This window comes from Polyodon spathula, chromosome 6, assembly GCF_017654505.1.
Source record: "Polyodon spathula isolate WHYD16114869_AA chromosome 6, ASM1765450v1, whole genome shotgun sequence".
In the NCBI taxonomy this organism is placed as follows: domain Eukaryota; kingdom Metazoa; phylum Chordata; class Actinopteri; order Acipenseriformes; family Polyodontidae; genus Polyodon; species Polyodon spathula.
The window spans coordinates 41,504,248-41,527,240 of NC_054539.1; the positions used below are offsets into that span (position 1 = coordinate 41,504,248).

The 22,993-nt window shown below is 36.8% G+C and overlaps 1 protein-coding gene across 2 annotated transcripts in view; it reads left to right on the plus strand.

The window, feature by feature from the left end:
- LOC121317193 (signal-induced proliferation-associated 1-like protein 2) overlaps window positions 1-22,993 on the plus strand; it is a 158,898-nt gene that overhangs the window by 59,160 nt on the left and 76,745 nt on the right. Inside the window, exons 2-7 of one of the 2 annotated variants that reach the window (XM_041252859.1) lie at window positions 1,290-3,022; window positions 11,616-11,749; window positions 12,347-12,535; window positions 19,279-19,453; window positions 20,516-20,619; window positions 22,257-22,414. In XM_041252859.1, coding sequence (XP_041108793.1) covers window positions 1,585-3,022; window positions 11,616-11,749; window positions 12,347-12,535; window positions 19,279-19,453; window positions 20,516-20,619; window positions 22,257-22,414 — 2,198 coding nt within the window. In that variant the 5' untranslated portion in view covers window positions 1,290-1,584. The remainder of the gene's footprint in view (window positions 1-1,289; window positions 3,023-11,615; window positions 11,750-12,346; window positions 12,536-19,278; window positions 19,454-20,515; window positions 20,620-22,256; window positions 22,415-22,993) is intronic. The other variant, XM_041252860.1, reaches the window with a different exon arrangement.

Below are 22,993 nucleotides of genomic sequence, written 5' to 3' on the forward strand. Positions count from 1 at the left end.
TTCAAGTAGAAAAACATATTTGTGTCACACCACTACATGCTGTCCTGACTGTTTGATCCTGATCTCATTCCGGTCTGTGCATAATCAATGTCAACATGACAGCTTTGTTTTAAAACTTGTACAGTATGTGAAATGACCATACCAGATTAGAATTTGAGTCACCATCTGAGGTTCAAGTAAAATTATGGAATAGATAAATTAAATAAAGCATGCTACTGTATAACCCACACTTTCCAGGTTAATGTTGTCAACTTTTTTTTTTTTTTTTTTTTTTAAATTTATATGCTGATGCTGTAACTGTACTGTTATCAAACTAATTCCGTGGCAGTAGCTTCAGTCATTTTATTAATTATACAATACCTTTAAATGTATGTTACTGTGAAGTCTCAGGCCACAAATGTATCTAAATATTTTCAAAACATGTGTTTTTTTCAGGGCTCCAAGTATACCGAGCATCAAAAGAAACTTCTCACTTTATATTTGGATAAAATTAATTAGATGTGATCGAAAAATGACAAACTCTGTTTTAGAGCAGGTGCAGTGACTTTATTGTGCTGATTAACAATTGAGACATCACATGCTGCAAAATGATCTGTCAATCTTGGACAAGTGTTGTGACTCTTGGTTCGTGACCTGTCATTGACAGAGTGTGTCTGGATATACCGTCTCACCAGGTTTGAAGTTGTTGGCTGTGAGCACCCAAGATGGCGAGCCATAGTACCCTGCCCTAGTCCAGCCTCCAACATGCCAATTGCACGAAGGCGCTGCTCTCTTGACAGACATAGCATATTTTTTTTTCTGCTAAAATCACTCCATATCCAGTTTCTAATCAACTGTCTCACTAATTAGGTGATTAAGTGCATATGCTTCAGTCGTAGTCACTCAAGCTTGTCATGGTCAAGGATGAATGATTGAGTGATTAAAAAGAAACCAAAAACATTTGGTCAGTGTCCATTTATATACTTTTTTTTCCCCCGAAAATAAATGTGCTACAATAGTGATACTTTTTTGGTTTTTTTTTTTTTTTTTGATGCTCGGTATACCTTGTTATGCTTTTAAAAAGTAGACTTTACACATTTAAAATGTACATGTACACATCTAATTCTACTGTTTCTATACTGTAGAATACAGTTGGTTGTGTAAAGTAGTTTAAATGAAGACATTAAATTCACATTACCAATATCCTTTTATGATTAAAGGTTTTAGACTAGATTGCAACATTATGCATTATTTTAAAATGGGTCTTTCTTTTGGTAACTAAATTATCTGTCTTCTCTCCCTCTCTACAGAACCTGCAAAGAAATATATTTCTTCAATTCTTCTGAACTAGCCTTAGAGCATGAAATGTATCCATCTTATCCAAGAATAAATCAACATTTAAATACCAGTTATTTTGTGTGACTGGCCAGTGCTTTTCTGACCATCCTGCAGTCCTAAAAGAGATTATGGACTTGTTTTGCTATCATTACTGTGTAGCAAAACAGCACTGTACTGTTCAAACTCCCTTCAGTGCTGCTAAATGAATGATTACCATGTAATGAAGAGGGATTGCTCAACAAGGTGCCTGCTTGCCCTTGAAGGGATATGAGCAATCCAAGTCCTAAACGGTCAGACCTAACCCATTCAGCTGGAGTTTCAGGAGGATTCATGGACTCCTCAATAAATATGCAGGCGGATGAGTTGTTTGGTAGAAAGTTGAAAGCTTTGAACGGTAACATGGGACCTCCGTCTTCAAATATACAGGGGAAATCTGAAGCACCAGCTATGCCTAAAATGGGGGTACGGGCAAGGATCTCAGAATGGCCTCCTAGAAAGGATGGTTTGGAAGGCAGACCTCCACCAGACTATGAAAGTTTAATGTTAGGGTTCCAGAATGGACAGATTGACCAAGGCATGGACTCAGTTAGCGAAAGAAGCCAGGAGGTATCTGTGGATCTAGAGTTTGCAGAGACAAAATGTGCCTTAGGGGACATTTTCAACAGATCTCCTGTTAAGGGGCTCCATCCTATCCGGCAAAGAAGCAACAGTGATGTCACCATTAGTGATATAGATGCAGAAGATATCCTTGACCAGAATGCTGTGAATCCGAACACGGGGGCCTCTCTCCACCGGGAATATGGAAGCACATCTTCAATTGACAGGCAGGGGTTGTCTGGCGAGAGCTTTTTCGCGATGCTGAGGGGATATCGGGTTGATAGTCTTGAACATCGAACCATGCCGCCTTTGGGATTTCCTGAACTTCTACACTACAGCTCTTCTTTCTCCCCTAGCCTTCAAACTGCAACGCAGATATCCAGAGGAGAATTCGTCAGGATCGATGGGTATGATTATGTGGATAGTTCGCTGCTGTATAGTAGAGAAAGAGATACATTTTTCAAGCAAAGGTTGAAATCCGAAACTGTGGAGACCTCTCTGTTCCGGAAGCTGCGGACAATAAAAAGCGAGCATGACGGTTTAAGGTTCTCGACTGAACAGGATGACTGCAGGCTGGAGAGGCTTGGACGGCCGCTGAGCTTTCAGAAATGTTTTGCACACTACGACGTAGAGAGTATTTTGTTCAACATTAGTGAAGCTATGGCTAACCGAGTTAACCTTGGAAAAAGAAAAAACACTACTACTGGAGCTTCTGCAGCATCACAATATCAAGGTTCTGGGGGTGCTCCAGGGCTCTCCGAGTCCCCATTGGGGAGCAGAGAAGACCTAAACTCAAAAGAGAACTTAAATGCAGACGAAGGGGACGGTAAAAGCAACGTCTTGGTTCTTAGCTGCCCCTACTTTCGCAATGAGATTGGAGGTGAAGGAGAAAGGAGGATTTCATTATCCAGGGCTAATTCGGCTACCCATTCTGGCGAGAACTGCTCCTTTGAGTCCTCCCTTAGCTCGCACTGTACCAACGCTGGTGTGTCTGTGCTTGAGGTGCCAAGGGAGAACCAGCCTATTCACCGGGAAAAAGTCAAACGTTACATTATAGAACACATTGATCTTGGAGCGTACTACTACCACAAATACTTCTACGGCAGAGGTAAGGTTTATTTTATTTTGATTGCATTCAATCATTTAAAACAAAGTTCCTTTTATTAAAAGATAATTCTGCTTCTACAGAGCAAAATTGTGTTTTGCTAAGTACTGTTTAATGAAATGGCCATATAAACTAAAGGAATGGCATTTACATTTTGAATGTAATGCCAGTAGCTAAACAGGCTTAACTTTAGCCAGCTACTGTATTAAAGAGGCTTAACCGTCTGCTGTTTCATAAGGCCACTGATAACCGCTTCTCTTAGCCTCATTGTGTTCAGGAAGACACTTCGGAGCAAATGGAGAAGATTCAGCGCAGCTGTTGGTCTGAGTGTGGAGTCCCTTATAATTAAACCTTATGACAATTGTTGTGATTCCCCTAAAAAAAGGGACTCGTATTGGCAATTGGAAAAACGTTTTCAACCAGTGCAAAGAAAGGAAAACAAAATCATGAACATATGGCAAGCTTTACGAAACATAATTCTTCAGGGGTCTGCTTCACTTCTATTTCACATCACTTGAGATGATAAAGGTTTATGATTTGTAGCATTTTATTTACTCCACCTTTTGAGAATGTGTTGTCATGTAAAAATGTCAAGAAAGAAATGGCAGCACCAGTCTTTTGGCACTGCATGTGATAATCAAAACCCATAATGCATTTTTGGTGTATAATGAAGGCTGATTACTGTAATGATTTATTTCTGTGACTCTTCTTAAATATGAATCTATATTTCTAATTTTGTTTGTGCAGTACAGTATCTAGTTTGTACTCAGCAGCTTAGAAAGCTTGTTGAATTGGAGTGTGTGATATGTAGGTATTAGTGTAGGTATTGGAATGGAATTTACCTTCAAACAAAGAATTAAGGTCTTATCACATGTAACCAAATTGACACATCCTGAACCAGCAGCAAAAGTGTACATTACAGCGATACCTGGTACATACAACCGATCTGGTGTGAGCTGGCCCCATCTGGATTCTCTTGCATGCCGTGTCAGTTGTGACATGACCTTTCGGTCAGCTGACTTCTGTGGCACTCGCAGGAAAGTGCTTTTATCTAAGCCACCTATATTATTAATTTCATTGTTTCTTAACAATCATAAATTACACTACCACAGATATTTAAAAAGATAGTTTGGTTGACTTTTTAAGAACTAATTAATTTCATGAACCGGATGAAAAAACACATCCTACAATTGGGGCATTGTGAAAAGGAGTGTTTTGTTCCCCAGTATAAAGCTGTAGTCTTAGATATTGCAATATTCTGTAAACAGCAAATAGTGGTCTTGCAGTAGAGGCAGAGATGTTTTAAATCTTATTTCATGTGGAACCCAGCAGTGATTGTACCCCTTTCCTAGAACAAGGTCTGTATTTAGAATTTTAGATTTAGACATTATTTTATGAAAATTAAGATTAAAGGCCGCCACACACTAGACGCAATGCAATTTTTCATCGGGCGGCAAGATATTTTTGCAGCGGTATGACCATACACACCAGAAGCGACACAGAGGCGATGCGACAGATTTGAAAACTGCCAGATCAATAAAACTATACAAATTGCTATTGAAAAAACTATGATCAAGACTGGTACATATTCGTCAACATGATTTAGTAATTATGACTGCCTTCTCTGACGGTATTTCAACATATGGCAATAAATCATACATACCAGGCTTATCCAGGTCCTTCGAAATGCCAGTGCCATATATTACCTTACAAATCTGTATCTTTATAATTGCGATGATCTTTGTCATGAAGTGCTGGGTTTTTTTCCACGGCAAATGTTATTTTTTCCTCCATCATTTTGGATATTGCATCACCCTGCTGGACCACGTGCATTGAAGCTGTTCTCTGATTGTCCAATTCCCTAGTCGTACGACAAATCGCAAAAAATAGAATTCAGTTCTATTTATTTGACGTCACTTTAATGTCGGCCCAGCAACTGTCGTGATGACTGTGGTGTGAAATATACTTATCCAAAGTTGCATCTCTCAACAGTTTCGCTTGTTGCATCGCAGCCTTATGGCCAACACTGGCTTTCAAAACTAGAGAAAAAAGTTTTCACAAATAAACAGCTATTTATTACTGTTACTTATGTATTACTTACTGAAATAACTTAACACTGTACAGTAGCTGAAAATCATGAAAGGTAGTGTATGGTACGTGCTTCTCTGTTTTGACAAAACTAAAAACTTGCTTTTCTGCAGTGTGTTAAAGCATCCAGTAGTGCTTGCATTTTCTCAGTAATGCAGTGCTTGCATATAACGATTTAAACTGGACAGGCATTGTGGGTTGGAATATAAAGAAAACATCCAATGCTGCTTTAATTTTAATAGCTTGCATCAACCATACATTTCACTATTACTGTTAATGAGTGAATTTGGCTCCGTTTACAGTATATGCCCTCAGTCAAGACACTGAGGGTAGATGACTTAAAACTGGATTTTACATTAATATTTGTCCTGAAGACTTCAAGTGCATTGTGCAGTTCTGGAATAAGGGATACTTGGTCCTGGGTACTGTGAAATTGCCTCCCTGTCCCCCACTGTGAAAACCACCTTTGGTCTAATGCACTGATTTTAAAAACCCAGCAGCAGTCAGCCGCTGCTGTGTGTGAGCAAGCCTGTAAGCCTGTTAGCCATTTACTTATTTACACATTGTTCCAGTTCAGTGCCTTCACTATCGAAACAAAGTAATGAGATCATGATTCCTTTTTTATTAGTGCAACGAATCTAAAATGTGTATAATGATGTGAACCCACTGTAAAATCAGTTTGTTTTGGATCGGGAGTTTTCTCTCACATTACTGTATATAGGCCTAGTCCAGTAAATCCTGCATTTGATGGCTGTTCTAATGTACTGTGGTCTTTTTTTGCCTGTAGAGATGTGAACATTGGTTAGATTCATTACAGTGTGCCTGTCATGCAACCTCTGTCCATTTACCCTGAGGTAGTGCGACTCATTGCTTCAGTGGAACTCACTTGTTGTATGGTACTGTGCTATTGGAATTCGTGGTTGTCATTTATCAGGCATTGGTGCTGTTGTTGGCCACAAACAGTAATCGAATGCACTGTAACCTGCTTGTCCTGGATGTCAGCTTTGCATGCAGTAATACATTTGTTTGTGCTGTGGAATAAAAGAATTAAAAAATTAGCTTGTTTTTGAAAAATTATTCAGATATTTAAATTATGGTTATAGGCAGTGACTAGGATCCTACTCTGGCATTGGCTGTTCTTGGTGTGTCCTATATATAACCAACGTTACAAACCATAAAAACGTTAGCTTCCTTACTGCTGAGATCATTTCGAATAAATTCCAAACCCTTTCTGAAGTTTCCCCTGTAAAAAATGGTTTAACTCATACATGCCTTTTGTAATTTAAAGTCAAGGAAAAAAACTCCTAAAAATGAATAGCTAATTAAGTTTGATTTGTTGCTTTATAAATAGGATCCATATTCCTATAGCAAATATTTTTGTTCTAAGGCACTTTCATTTGAGTGCTTGCAGACAAGGGTCTGACTTTGAGTGACAGCACTGCCAACAAGGGTTCAAGTTAAGTCGCTCACGGACTGTCAGGCTCAATTCGGGCAGTTGGTTATTGCTGCCGTGTCCCACTTGAGTAAAATAGACAGGGCCATAGCACTAAAAAAAAAATTCAGATTCTGAACAGTTACAATTTTGAACAATATTGCTCCTGATGTAACCTCTCATTTTCTTTCACAGCCTTAATTAGCTTCACCACAAGACAGCAGACTCAGTACAGTTGCTGTCAGGCATGTTGCTGTCCGTCATGTTGAATGACTCTTCTTTCTTTTTTTCTGGCAGTAAATTGGCTGATTCCTGCTGTCAGTGCTTTACAAGGCAGATTCATTTTATCTTAAACCCCAGACAAGAAAGAATTTGGGTAGCCAGTGTCTTACAAGACCACACTTCAGTCCCTCAATCTTACCCAGCAGACGTTTGTTTTTATTGACTTTAATAGACACAGTTGTGGTGCACTATGTGAAGGCTCATTCTATATGGCAGTACATGTTGCTGTTAAGGATCTTTGTAACATTTTGATGAAATTTGGTCTGGAGCCAGTAAGAGAACTGTATTTTCTGGATTCATCAGACTTGTATTTTTTATAAAGTGGGTCCCATTATGGTTGTCCTCAACGCCCACCAGTGACACAAACTAAGATCTTATTAGGATTTTGGTGTACTTGCAGAAATTTGAGGGGAATTGCTGGTGGCACCTGCCAGCACCTTGGATGACCTGTACTGTGCAGTAGCTTCTGTAGTACTCCTCATATTTCATGAGCACTAAATTCAGTTAAAGTAATAAGATCACACTAATATGATTTGTTCAGTATGAAGCTCAACAATGGACCATTGTATGATGGTTAATATAGAAAAAATGGTTGTAGTAGATAAGACAGCATAATTTGTTTTAACATGTGGTGTTTTTTTTTTTTTTTTTTTTTCTTGTCTCACTTGATGAAAGAATCCAATACATTGTTCTAAATGAAAGGTGGAATATGTGTGTCGGGGGAGGGGATGGACAATCTCAATGTACATAGATGAGAAACCATTTACAGGGGATTTTAATACAAATGTTTAGACTGGTCACAGCAATGTTTTCCTGTGTGGTTTTAATACATTCAACTTTTTTCCTCAGCTCTGTGTTTTTTCGGTTACAGTAGGATTTACTTTTTAGTGCATTCAGCATTGTATTAATGAATGAAAGTTGTGACGTTGGTAAATAATGAAAGCCTTAACGTTTTTAAGATATGCCTAGTACTGTATGTCTTTGTTTTATGTTCTGGGTTCCCTAAGTGGTTGCGTGTAAGTAGTTGTGGATAGTGTTGTGTTGCTGTGTGTGAAGAATGAGCTGATGTGATATTACCATGCTGGGTGACAAACATTTGTGACAGCCTAGTCATGAATGGTTGATGCTTAATACTAAGTGCAGGTAAATTGTTCATTACTGCAGTGCAAAATGTAATTTGCTATTTGTTTTAGTTCATGTGTGCTAAAGTACTGTATGAACTTTTAAGAATACAATACATGCAGTATACTGAACATCTAGGCTACAGTGTAAACCCTGATACATCGAGTTTACTCAAAAAAATAAAAAATAGTAAACTCATTGCCCTAATATAATTAAGTTTAGCTACTCATTTAGTTTTTGTTACGACAACTTTTTCTGGGGCTGACTAAACTCATAACATGTATACTCATGTAACTTAATCCATTTGAGTTAGATTTACATTTTAATAGTCAAGTTAGTTTGAACATTTTTATTTCATTTAAACAATAAAAAGTTTGCTGAGGCAACAGAATGTGCAATCAATAAGCTATTTTATTTTATGGAACCAGGCAGATGCAGAGATGTAGACAGAGGGAGAAGGGAGGGAGGTCACACCTGACCACCGAACGGGGGAGGCCACACACAACACAAGGATAACACATGTAAGGGAATAGGCGGGGGCACAAGAGACCAGCAAACACAACACACTTGTGCAACCACACATACACAAAACAACAATAAACAACAAACAATTCCAAAAATAAATTGTACAAGTTCCGCAAGGGCTGATGGGGGAAACTAGTCCCCTGATTCTACTTAAACCATTTAGTTTGAACAACCAAAAGTAAAATTGAATATTCAACTAACTTAAAGTGGATGAGTGTTATGAATAAAATTATATTAAAGTTAATGTAACTTGCTTTAATTTATTTTAAATGACTTTGGGGTTTACAGTGTACTGTTGTTGTGTTGCCTATGAACCACTAATAGTGTGCTTGTTTAATTAGTTATGTTTTATTTTGTTTGCCTTTCTAAAATGTCAGTTGTGACTATTTTCAGGAAACATGACATTCTGAATAAGATCAAAAGCATTTTTGCTAAAACATCGTACTACTGACTTCATTGAAATTTACAGTATCTATTACAGCACCATACAAAATGCAGACACATGAAACCGTACAAGGAGAATCTTGCTTGAAGGATCTATTTCATCATGGTTGGGCTGTTCAGACTGTTGGTGGCCCAACAAAAAGGAGCCAACTGATTTGTCATATTATAGTGTAAATTACTTATGTATAGTGCCTATAGAAAGTCTACACCGCCTTGAACTTTTTTCACATTTTGTTGTTAGTGCCTCAGAGTTTCATGCATTTAAATGCAGATTTTTGATGAGGAACATAATTGGGTAAGTCTCCACCCCCCTAAGTTAATACCTGGTGGAAGCACCTTTGGCAGCAATTACAGCTGTGAGCCTGTTGGGATAGGTCTCTACCAACTTTGCACTCCTACATTTGGCAATATTTGACTATTCTTCTTTAGAAAACTGATGGACAGAAATCTTCAAGTCATGCCACAAATTTTTGATTGGGTTTAGGTTGGGGCTCTGACTGGACCACTCAAGGACATTTACCTTTTTGTTCCTTAGCCACGCCAGTGTAGAGATTTGGCTATGTGCGTGTGCTTTAGGTCATTGGCATGCTGAAAGGTGAACTTCCATCCCAGTTTCAGTTTTTTTTGCAGAGGGCAGCAGGTTTTCCTCAAGGAATTCTCTGTACTTTGCTCCATTTCATTTTCCTTTCTATCCTGACAAGTGCCCCAGCCCCTGCCAATGAGAAACATCCCCATAACATGATGCTGCCAAGACCGTGCTTCACAGTAGGGATGGTGTTCTTTGGGTGATGTGCTGTGTTGGGTTTGCGCCAAACATATCGCTTTGCATTTAGGCCAAAAAGTTCAATTTTATTTTCGTCAGACCACAAAACTTTTTGCCACTGGGCTGCAGAATCTCCTGAGTTTTTTTGCAAACTTCAAACGGGATTCAAGGTGGGCTTTTTTGAGTAATGGCTTCCTTCTTGCCACCCTACCATACAGGCCAGATTTGTGGAGTGCTTGGGATATTGTTGTCACATACACACTTTGACCAGTCTTGACCATAAAAGCCTGTAGCTCTTGCAAAATTGCCATTGGCCTCTTGGGAGCCTTTCTTATCAGTTTCCTTCTTGCTCTGTCATCCAGTTTGGAGGGACGGCCTGATCTAGGCAGGGTCTTGGTGGCACCATACACATTCCACTACTTAATAATCGTCGTGACCATGCTCCAAGGGATATTCAAGGCCTTTTGATATTTTTTTTATACCCATCCCCTGATCTGTGCCTTTCAACAACTTTGTCCTGGAGTTCTTTTGAAAGTGCTTTGATGTTCATGCTTGAGTCTTTGCTTTGAAATGCACTACCCAGCAGAGGGAACCTACAGGAACTGCTGAATTTATCCTGAAATCATGTGCATCACTACAATTTAACACAGGTGGAGGCCACTTAACCTGGTGTGTGATTTTGAAGGCACCTGAGCTAATTTAGGATTGCTATTACAAGGGGGGTGGACACTTATCCAGCCAAGCTATTTCAGTTTTTATTTTTAATTAATTTTCTACAAATTTGTAGAATATCTCTTTTTTTCACTTGGAAGTTGTAGAGTAGGATGTGTAGATAAATGCTAGTGTATTTTAATTCCAGGCTATAAAGCAACAAAAGGTGAAAATTTTGAAAGGGGGTATAGACTTTCTATAGGCAGTGTATTTCAGGAGATGTACTTTACAGTTGATGGAAAGCATAAATGTACTTTAACTGAGATAAAGTAATCTGTACTGTTATATTTTTGCACAATAAAGTAAAGAAATCTTGTGATTGTAAAGTTTACACTAAAGCAGTAGGCTACTGTGCTACGTTTACAGTACACAATATAGGACTACCTAGTTAAATTGTTATAAGGCATTTTATATAACTTATTGCTGATTAGAGAATGTCTTAACATTCAGGAGCAGAACAGTAATCTAAACTGAATATGGCACATATCACAGGGTTAGGGCTTTCCATTTATACATTTACACAGTGCCAGTACCTTGCAAGACACAGTAGAGCGCCACCATTTACTGTACTGTAATAATTATCTTCATCCTTGTGTGATTGCAATAAACGTAATTACTGTACAAAGCATGGTGATTTAAATATTTTTGTGAATATGAAATACTACGATGTCAGGCAATAGTAAAGTACATTTACTCTGTAGATTGTGTAGAATGCCAGTAATTTACAGTTGCTATTCACAGTAATTATTTGTCTGTCAAAAACACAATTTTCTGTGGCAGTCTTCACTGTCAGTGTCTGTGACTGAAAAATGTAAACTCCACAGAAAACACCCTGGTCAGCGCAGACTGCACAGTAAATCATGTTGAGCTTGCTGGCTACTTTATTGTACTATATACATTCTTAACCTTATTGGAAGTGCATAGGGTCAGCACATTTATGCCTTATAGAAATTTGATGCAGAAAAATCAGTTACTATAAAACTTGTTTTTAAATGCTGTAATTAGAATAATTTTGCAACAAAGCACTAGTGTGTAGGCAAAAGTAAGATAGCATAGGTTGTTTAGCTAAAACAGTGCAAAACATTGGACGTTAACCATATGACCAAAAGATCTTACTTGCTGTGAATGGTCCCTCAGCACTTTGATGAGCAGACCACTAGATAAGGTATCTATTTATGCCTTTAACGTTTTAACTTTATTTTTATTTTTATTTTTTTTGCACTTTACAGAACATCAAAACTACTTTGGAGTAGATGAAAACCTGGGGCCTGTGGCTGTAAGCATTCGGAGGGAGAAGCTGGAGGATGGGAAAGAAAAGGATGGAGTGCAATATAACTATCGGATCACCTTCAGGACCAGTGAGGTAAATTTCATTTTGATGTCTTTGTAAAAAACACAAATTAAGAGAGTGGGTATATTTAGAATTGCGTGTTCTGGATTTTTAAAATAATAATTATTGGATGAATATCTAAAAAAAATATTTTACAGTTGAGTGTTTGACTCAGATGCATGTTCACTTCAGATATATAAATATGGGAAAGTACATATAACTAAGGATTGTGGGTTCAAAGCCCTCCAGGACCAGTCAGTACATGTACTGTATATGACCTTGGTCCATTACACTGTTACTTGGTGCTTCATGCAATCCAGCTGTAAAACTGAAGCCAAATCCCATTGACAGTGAGGTGTTATTTCACTTAGGTTAACCTGGGTTAATAGTTTTATCAAATTTGTTCATGCTCTGCAGTGTGAAAATATGTGATGCCCTTTAATAGATATATCCAAAACATGTACAGGCAGTAAACACTGACTAGATGCAGCACAGACATCCACATTTGGTGTGAGGGAGAATGTTTTAATCTGAAAATGATCAGTGAAAATATTTCAATTGCCTTAAACTTTGCAACTCTACATGGACTGGATACTAAAGATTAATCAGAGCTCTCCTTATCCCTTACAGCTCACCACTCTGAGAGGAGCAATACTGGAAGATGCTGTGCCCTCCACAGCCAGACATGGGACAGCAAGGGGGCTGCCTCTCAAAGAGGTGCTAGAATATGCAATACCGGAGCTAAACATCCAGTGCCTAAGGCTGGCTTTAAACTCTCCCAAAGTCCCAGAACAGCTGCTTAAATTGGATGAACAAGGGGTAGGTTACAAATTTTGATAGTCTTCTGGTTAGAAAACCCCATTTTGAATTAATAGCATGTGATGTACTTTCCATAAGTTAATGAGTTAACTCATTTTTACTAACCTATTTTTATCACAATTTCACCTAATGACCCTGTTTTGTAATTAACTTTAGTTGATCCCAAATCAGACTACAGTATAGCTTTTTTTCAGTGTACCCTGAAGCTCGTTTTAGGCCCTTTTATTCTATTGCCCCAAACTGGTATACAGAATAACTGTTGTGTTGACGGTCGCTAGATTAATGCACTGTTAAGCTTTTAACATGCCACTTCAGTTAGTGAGATTATCCCTATGTAAAAACATGCAATTTCAGTGTTTTTTTTGTTTTTTTTCTTGGGGCAGGCCATGTAAAAGCAGTACCACAACTAACTGGAGCCTCTATAGTCCTCTTTGCTAGCACATGCAGCAGATGGGAGCTGCTCTGCATGTTAGAAGCTAATTAAAACTGTTTCCTGCAGCTTATTTCATTTGTGGTTTAGTGGTAAGAGGCCTGGAAAATCGTATAAGCTTGTTACAAACAAACAATCTTGGTTTCTTAGTTTATCAGACAATGAAAATCAGTTAGTTCTGTTATTGTATTATTTGCAACACAAGCATGCAACTGATTGATTTAAAATTGGCCTTCCTTACGAGGTACATCATTTAAATGTGCTGCTAGCCTTGTATATTGGGTACATTTTGATATTTCAAAATCTGCATTATAATTAGGGATTCTGATTTTCGGTGTTATACTCTCCTTTTTAAAAATTCAAGCCATTCGTGTATCTCAAACACAACTGAGAAACGTGGTAATAGTAAACCTTGCTTTAATTGACATTTTTCCCCTGTAAAACAATTAAATGAGGTTTTAAATCTTAAGTCTTACTTTATTTAAAAGCAGAAGCGACTACTCTCTATTACTCTAAATACAGTTATGCATATCAGTTGTAATTGTATGTCCAGCATAAAACAATTTATTTTTCATTAACGCTCTAGGAAAGATTAGTCGATTTATTAAAATGGTGTGATCTCATTTGTTCGTTTTGCAAAAGCTACATTTTAAGGAGGTTTTTTTTTTTTCCTCGTGATTAATAAGTAAATAATGAATCAAATCAGCTCATGAATCAGGACTCGAACAATTTAAGGCTTGGCTGATTTTTTTAAAAGACAATTTAGTTGTTTAAAAGTATAAAATCGTAAATTAAACCAATTTTACTGTTACATTTCTCAGTTGTATTTGAGATACACAAATGGCTCAATGGGGATCAATTAAATTTTCAAGAGAGAGTAGAAAAGTTGGAGTAAATTCTATTTTACTATTACTGGTTGTTAAATGAATTGGCTTGTATTTAGTTTTAAATTAAATACTCAACAGGTAATAGCTTGGGCATTGGTTCTTTTTAAAGTTAGATTTTCCTCAAATGTTCAGCTTGTGAGTGTGCTACCCACATTTTCAGTTGTTGTTTTTTGTTAATCTTATGCCAACCATAACAAATGTGTATATTAATTACAAATGCATGAATGCTTTACTAGAAATCTTCAACATTTCTTTTGCTATATTGAATAAACATTGCTCCACTAAACAGAAAGCTATGGTAGTACTTTCTGTGCAGAGTGAATATAAGGGTGACGATAGAATTCCATACACTTTGAGTCTGGGTTTGAGTTCTACATTTGCAGACACGAGGTGTGCCTGATCTGCCAAATGAAATGTATGCTCTAACTTTGAAGTTCAAAGAGAATAATGATAGGGTTTATGACGTTGCTTCAAACCTGTCTGCGATTTTTAAGAGATTTATGCAGCTCATGAATCAGGGACTCGAAAGCAATAGTTTGAAAATTTGTTAAAAAAAAAAAAAAAAAAAATGTCTACTACACTAAGCAAAAGCTACATTTTAAGGAAAGTTTTTTCTTGTTTTTTTCCCTTGTGATTAATAAATAAATAATGAATCAAAATTTGTATTTTCTATGAATAATAACAGCACGTGGAAAACTCAAAAGTTATTGATTTGCATCCATAACTGTAAAATACGCAGTATGCAGAAATAAAGTTTTGACCTGAAGTCTTTTTCAATATAAGGGATGCCTGATTGTGATGCACTGTGAAGAAAGTAGATGGCTACCTTTTTAGAAACCGCTGCATTAAAAAAAGTAGTAACAACCACCGTAAAAAATCAATTGCTGTTCAAAATAATTTTCTATCCATATGTGATGCTCATTCATAGCCTTATTAAATGTTGCTTCAACTATTGCGTGTAAATAAACCTGCCTGATGCAGTTGGTGAGTGGCAATTGTTTGCAGTTGAAGCTCTCCACTGTATTATCCACAGCAAAAAACTTGTGCAATCAGTTGGAATCTTTGTTCTAATCAAGAATATTATTTTTTGGTATGATTCCAGAGCTGCTTCTGTAGTTGAAATTAACTTTGTAAATAAATTGCAGATTTCCAAGACAACTACAGAACACAACTTAGACAAAAAATTGTGTTTTGTTTTGCAGTTTGGGGAAGTACTGCATGACATGCCTCTTCATAGGTACAGATATGTACTACTGTAAGCACTGGGTTATATTGCTACTTCTCTGAATAACACCACCTTTTTAGATTAGTACTGTACTGAACATACATGTCTTATTTAGTGGCATCTGACTTAATAGGAAACCTGTTTTCACTCCCCCCCCCCCCCCCCCCCCCCCCGGCAGTGCATCCAAAAATGATTATGTTTATGAACCAAATACACCACCCACTATATATATTGCGGGTGTCGCGGTCCAATACAAATCCACTATATATTGAGGGCTGCGATATAGTGAGAGACCCACAGAAAAACAAACAGGCTAACAAAATACTGTAAACCCTCGTTTTATCGGGGGCATCAGGGCCCAGTATAAATCCTCTATGCAACCCGCTTTTTTTCAATTTTCGTATAAAAAGCAGCACACAAAGTTTTAATTCGTACTGTGGAGGGTAATTGCTTCTCATCAACTTAAAGTAATTTAATTAATCTTCCTCTCCTTTTTCAAAAGCACAAACTGCTGCATTGAAAGAATCCATTCCCAACACATGAGGTTTGTTACTAGGCAGCTGACATCACTGCCGTGTGACTTTTGTTGTGCATTGTTTATAAATACGCTTCAGCAAGTAGATATTTAATTTGCTTTGTGTTATTGTGCAATGCGTCTCTATGTGATAACAGTAGGATTTTAATGGTTTTGTTTTTAATTGTTCTGTATATTTTAGTTTGTGATGTGCAGTACAAAATGAAATGAACAGTAATTCTAAGTGAAACTGCCTATGTATATTGCAGTTAAGGCATGCACAGTTAGACTGTAAAAATTGGGAGCCAACTCCAGTACCGCGATATATCCGAATCCGCAGTATAGCGAGAGGCGGTATAACAAGGGGTGGGTGTATTACCTTTGAGCATGACTTGCATTTTGGAGATTAAATCACTATTTTATTGGCAGGACAAGCTCTGAACAGCAGTTACTCAATGCGGAAAAAACACCCCAACACAGATTGATCATTTTTTTTATTAATTTATTATGTGTTTTTAAAAAACAACCATTTTATGATTGCAAACAGTAAAGATATGTAATGCTGCTTTTTAAGCATGTCTCATTTGCCTTTACAAACCTAATATTTTTCTTACTTCAGATTGCCATGTTTGTTTTTGTAGCTTTTTTAAAATTATTTTTCATTATGGACCACAAGTTCAGCCCCATATACTGAGCTCACAGCTGTGACTCGCTCCGTGATCTAGATTTGGTTCTGCGGGGGGGAGGTTGGTGATGTCCATGATGATGGGGTAAGTGGTTGTGAGAAAGGCAACAGGAAACTGTTGAAGGAACCCATGCTGTCATGTGCACAGCTTGATGTTTAACAGTGGAAGGCATTTGCAAGAAAATACTCTCCAATTCTGCCTTTTTCTAGCAGTAATTATTGATCTATGGCTATATCTACATATTGCTTATAAACATACATTTAGGCTATAAGAAATGAATGGCTCTGGAATGTGTGTCATGATGTAGTAAATTGATGGGGTGGGGTATTGAACAAAGCCATAATGCAGTAACTATGATGCAGCTGCCACTGGAGAAGTGTATAGTTGTCAGAAGCGTGGCAGTAAAGTAAGCATTTAAGAAGTCATAGCCTTGGTTGGATACAGCATGTAATGTTAAAGTGAATGGGAATACTGTGGTATCTGTGTGAGGACATTTTAGAATGTAGTACTAAGTTAGCACTGTTAAAGGTTTAGTTGAAAGGGTGGGTCAGTATTTAGGTTTCAGTTTGAAGTCTGTGTTTAAACAGAGTATTAGTAATTACCAGACCTCACCTGAAATACTGTTTGGGACCTTGTTTTGTATAAGTGTGTTCTCAGTTTTAAAGTATGATAAACCTGTTTCATATTAAGAAATCTGCTGAACTATTCGTTTATGGACTGTCTAAACTGCAAGTTTCCATCTGTCTGTCAATATACTTAAGCATTATTAGCTTTAATTGCTCAGCTCACTGTACTGGTAAGTAAAATAGTTGATCGATATTCTCTTTATTTATTAGCAGTATGTCATAAAGTTTTAGATGTATTATCTATATCCTCAATGTCAACTGGTCAATATTATAATGGGATCCACTCATTGTTGCCTGTAGTATATTATGCCACTTAAACTTGGTAGTGTGGTAAAACACTTCAGATAGTGGGGCTCAAGTTTACAAATACAAAACTAATTAAACTCGTTCTGACCTCTAAGCCAAATGATAAAATAACTGATTATCTTGTTTTACACCACAAAGGGATCACACAGGCCTACTGGCTTGAGGATAAAAAAGGTTACCATGACAACAACATTGTATACTTCCTTTGACTGGTTTATCTGTTTTGAAGGGTATACATAAAGGGACATTATTGTAATTACAGTAGATATTTCATTACAGAAATAATTGTCCTGAAACCTTTAAAGACACATGGTGACCCTTCTTGCTCAACATCCGTTTTAATGGGTGGGCGAGTCAGTCGTTTGGGAGTTCTTTTTTGTTCTGAGAATTTTAAAGCCTAATAAATAATTCACAGCTGTAGCTAAATGAGTTTGAGTAACACTTTGAATGTAAATACTGTCCATTCACATTTTGTGAGTTGCCACACCATCAGTTAAGTACTGACTTATGTAAATGTCTGTGGTGTAACAAATACCTAATGCTTTTAAGTGTACTGACTTAAGTGCACATATTTTAGATTGAAATGTATTTAACTGCAGACAGGGTTATATTTAAAATGTGCTGGTTATCTGGAGTTTTACCACCATTTCAAAAACTGGATGTAAAAGTAACATTACTTTCAAATGCAAATATCACACCAATCCTTGTTTTAAAGGTAAATTGTCAAATAATGATTTATCAGGGGTTAAAGCACTTGGCAGTAATTTACAAAGGTTTCATGACAGTTATGTCTGTAATGGAAGTGCTGTGTCTGAGCATCTTGATTTTACTGTAAAAAGAGATGCATCCGTTTTAAAATAGAAGGAATGCATGGAGTATTTTATGCTTGCAAGCAAAGAACTATGTAGACTTCGGCATATGTTTTTTGGGGATTTTGAGAGTCAGCATGTTTATTTATTGGCTGAGTGTTTAGCATCCATCACTACGTGATTATTTGTGGGCATTTAAAGGCTAAAGACAATGAAATGTGATGTTTCACCTTGATTTTTCTAAAAAAAGATTGGTAATGTATTCATCATGAAATATTTTCTTACTCTGCAGTTCAGGCAAGGATCTGCTTCATTATTTTTCCAAGTATGATAATTGAGCTTGTAGCTAGCTTATTTGTACTACTAAATATTTTAGAGTGCTTGAAGTTATGGATATTTGGTTGACAGAAGGTTATTTACAATACATACATGTATGTGTTTAGCATGATTTGGTATGCCTGTTTCAAAATAACTGCTTTATTGTGACAATGACTACTGTATGCATATGGTTCAAGTTTAAAATAAAATTGTATAGGGGTTTAAATGGCATAGCAGGCTAATGGACTAATCTTTCATGGCTTTTACGTCTTTCATCTCTGCAAGGTCTGGGTTTGACTTGGGTCACAAGTGAAATTCAGGACTGAATGGCAGGGGGTCAGGATTGAGGTGCACTCGCAGAGGAGAAGCTGCGACAGAGCCATTGTCTTTCTTGAACGTTATTTTCACAAACATTTACATATAAAGTATATGAAGGTGAAAGGTCTTGTGTGGTGTTTTCACAGGATTCTTATGGGTTCATTAACTGCCAGGTGACAAGGAATGTAGACAGACAGCTACAACCACTAGGCCAGGAACATTAGGCTCAATGTTCCACTTTCTGTTAAACTGTGTTGAAAATTGAACATTTTATTTAAATAACCAAGATACTGAAACGAAAGTTAGGACACAGGTGCTATTTTAAGTATTTAAGAATCTCAGTATATCAGAATCTGAAATGGCCTAAACAGTTAATTAATTGAAATCTACCATTTCCTTGTTATGCCAGTGTTCTCAAAACCAGGGTTATTTTGAATTTAAATGAACATTCTTGTTTTTTGGGTTGGGTTGGAATGATTTGAGTTTTAAATCCTTAGTTAAGAAGGCCAGTGTTTCAACAAAACTTTTGTCTTCCAATAAAATATCCTAAATAGGGCACCTACATCATCATAAACCTAGATTTAAAGTGGCTGACTGGTGTGGTGTGTTTTTTTCGGTTTTTAGCTGAGTTTTCAGCACAAAGTCGGGATCCTTTACTGCAAGGCCGGGCAGAGCACAGAGGAGGAGATGTACAACAATGAGACTGCTGGGCCTGCCTTTGACGAGTTCTTGGATTTGCTGGGCCAGAGAGTGCGGCTGAAGGGATTCAGCAAGTACAGAGCCCAGCTGGACAACAAAAGTAAGTGTATCGGAATAGTCTTATCCGTATCCTTTCCTAGCCTTATTCATGTTAGTGTAATATCTGAATATAAGGGTGTGCTTTAAATGTAGGTCAAATCCATGTTTTGGGGAGGATGCAAATGTATCTGCTTCAAATGGTTTTTTTAAAGTCATTTTTAAAAATAATAATAAATCGTATTCAGAAGAAGTTTAGAGAGATTTTAGTGATGTCATTGATAGTTCTAGATTTCAGCGATCAGGAGATTTGATGGACAATAGAGGGTTGCCATATACAACTCCCAGTTCTTTTGTTCAAAAAGTATAAAGTTGGAGCTGATATACCATGTACGGTACAACATACAACATTTTTTGGGGGTTTCAATAAAAGTAAATGACAGTGGTAACTTAATAAGCAGACAAATGTTTAGTCCCTTTGACAAGCTGTTTATTCAGTTTTATATTGTATTGTATATGGTTTATAAACTGTATGCCTATCTGTATTTTTAATGCTTACAAGGAACCAGTATTTTTCATATTCTGTAGTTTTTCGGGACATGAATGCGCTATACCGTGGTATGTCAGAACCAGCATGTGCCCTATTTTGTCCAGAAGTAGGACATGTCAAGCAAACGTTCTGGCATAACTATGATCCTGTAAAAGAAAATACAAATATTTATTTGTTTTTATACTGATACTGTTTTTGTAAATGCATAGCGCAGTATTTTCTAGCAAATCAATGCTTGCACTTCGCATGCGCAATTGAAAGGAGCGACATTGCTTCCAGTGAACAGGTGTGCACTGCATTATATGTGGTGTCAAAATCCATTTGCCCTTTTCACAAAGGGTTTAAAAATTAAGTTGTCAAGACAACCTGCAAAGTAATTCACCAGAGGGTATTTATCATCAGTAGAAAGTGTTTGTTTGGCAGATGGTGATGTTTTAAACCATTATATTTGTGTTAAATGAAGAGGGAATTGCAAATACTTTAAAAAACTGTACAAATGCTCGGCGAAATATAAATGCTTATCCAAGTGTGCATTTCACTTTTTTATATATGTTTTTTTTCTTTGTGTTTTTTTAGCTGATTCAACTGGAACTCACTCACTGTACACCACCTATAAAGATTATGAATTGATGTTCCATGTGTCCACTTTACTTCCATATACTACCAATAACACACAGCAGGTATGTATTGAGTCCCTTTCTGATGTTTATTTCCTTGATGTAATATTAATGGTGTCAATAAATCCTCATATACTGTAGTATTTGTCAGTAGTATTGTACAGTATTAGTCGGACAAAAACGTTGATCTGGTTAAAACACCTGTGTGAATTGTCAGTTTACATGTTGATACACAACTTGACATTGGTACTGAAAGAGGAGAGCTGTATTACACATATAATCAGACAATAAATAATATTTGTGAAAAGGTACAGGATAATGACATTAAAAAGCTTACAGTTGATACGTATTTCTCTTGCCATTTGTGGAATTGTCAAAAATGTCCTAAAATTGACAGCTAACCTCACTTGGTGGTGGTTTTCCCTTTAGTATTTCCCTTACTTTTTCAATGCCTTTTTGTTTGTTTTTTTTTAAAACCAAGTTTCTGCAGCATTCAAAGCATTGTCCAGAAATGTGCTTTGAACCCTTTACTACAATAAGGTAATACGGTTGTAAAGAAAATACAGATTCCTTTCAGTTCATTGTTTCTCTTTCAACACGAGCAACAGAAATCCCTATAGAAAAAGTGGAAATAATTAGAGGGAACCGATTTCTGTCACAAACAGTTTCTTTCTTTTACTCACACCCCTAATATACAATATGCATGATGTCTTGGGTTTTCATATCAACCATTCCTTAGCTGCTAGACTGATACCTTTTTAATAGGATCAGTGAAAATATTTGATCTGATCCTATTAAAATGTTCCGCCAATAAAATGTGTACATTCATCTAGTCTGTATAGTAATATAATGGCAATTTTAAAGTTTGCATAAACTTTTATCAACTTTTGCAGCATAATGTTATTTCTTTAATGTTGTGTTAATACCCAAAATATATCCCCAAAACTTTGCTAGGGTAGCTAAAATGAGCTGATTTACCTATTCATAAAACTTCCTCAAGCAACAGAATCAAAGTAGGTTTAAAGTCTACCCTAATGAGTATTATTTTGTTCTTAATTTGAGAACGCTGTGTTCTGAGAGTGCTCTGACTAATGTGACTGCATTCTTTGTAATTGGAAACTTTGGCACAGACACAGCTGTAAAGTAAAATTCCAGCTCTAAGGAAGCAGTGACCTCTAAAATCAGACTGCTGAGGCATAGCAATCACTGGCAATTGGAGTACACAGGAAGATGGCACTAAAAAACACCGGGGGTAGTTTTACCGATGTAGAGCCGAATGCCGATCACCAACACGCAATTCGGGTCTCTTTTTTTTTTTTTTTTTTTTTGTGAAAGTGTTTTGTCTTGGGAGAAAGGGGTAAACCAATTAAAAAAATCAGTCCATATTTAATTGTTTACTACAATGTAATTCCTCAGTGTCTCATATTTTAAAAAGGCAACATGTTGTTATCATTTCAGTTGATCCACTATGGGTCTAGTTTATTTAATATCCTAAAATGAAACACATTTTGTTTAAGCTTTTATTTAAGCTTTTACCACAAAACAAAATGACAAATAGGTTAAAAGGTCAAACATACAGAAGGTAAGGGAAAGGTAACATGACACTAGAGCCACTCATTGGTTAAGAACATACTCTCATTAACCACTTGCAAAAGCTGGGGATGTTGTAATCCTTAATATTGTTTCTCTTGTCATTCCAGCTCTTAAGGAAAAGGCACATAGGAAATGACATTGTCACCATAGTTTTTCAAGAGCCCGGGGCCCTTCCCTTTACCCCAAAAAACATCCGCTCCCACTTTCAACATGTGTTTGTCATAGTGAAAGTACACAACCCCTGCACTGAAAATGTTTGCTACAGGTAAGTACAAGATTATATGGTGAGATTTGAACTGTTTAAAATTTTACAGTATATTACAGAAATGTTTTTTTAGTTGGTTAATCCACTGCCTTGCTTGTTGTGTGTCTTGCTGATGTTTGGAAGTGAGTGAAGAGTTGATGAAAGATAGAAATCTAATATCTTGATTTCCCTTTTAAAAGGCTAAAATCTCAAACCCTTGTCAACAACTTTGTGATGGTTAACAATTTGGTAAATCATGACCACCTTGGGCAACCTAGAGAAGTCAAGTTGAGATTTCAGTAGTCTGTAAAAAGCATTTATCACCTGTCTACAAGTTGGCCTTGTGTTTTACTTAAGAATGGTTTCCTAACTACAATTAGTAGGCTATAAATGTTACATTATTTAGCCTATAAGCTAGTTCTTAATGACTAGGGTTGTCCAATAGCATTGATCTTGTTATAAGCTGTGAAGATTTCTTTAAAATAGCAAATATACTGAAGACTAAGCTACCATACGGTCACCTATCAATGTGGTACTAAATTAAGCAATAAATCAATGATTCTTTATTCTCACCTGAGGAGGTTGATAGCTCAGGGTATA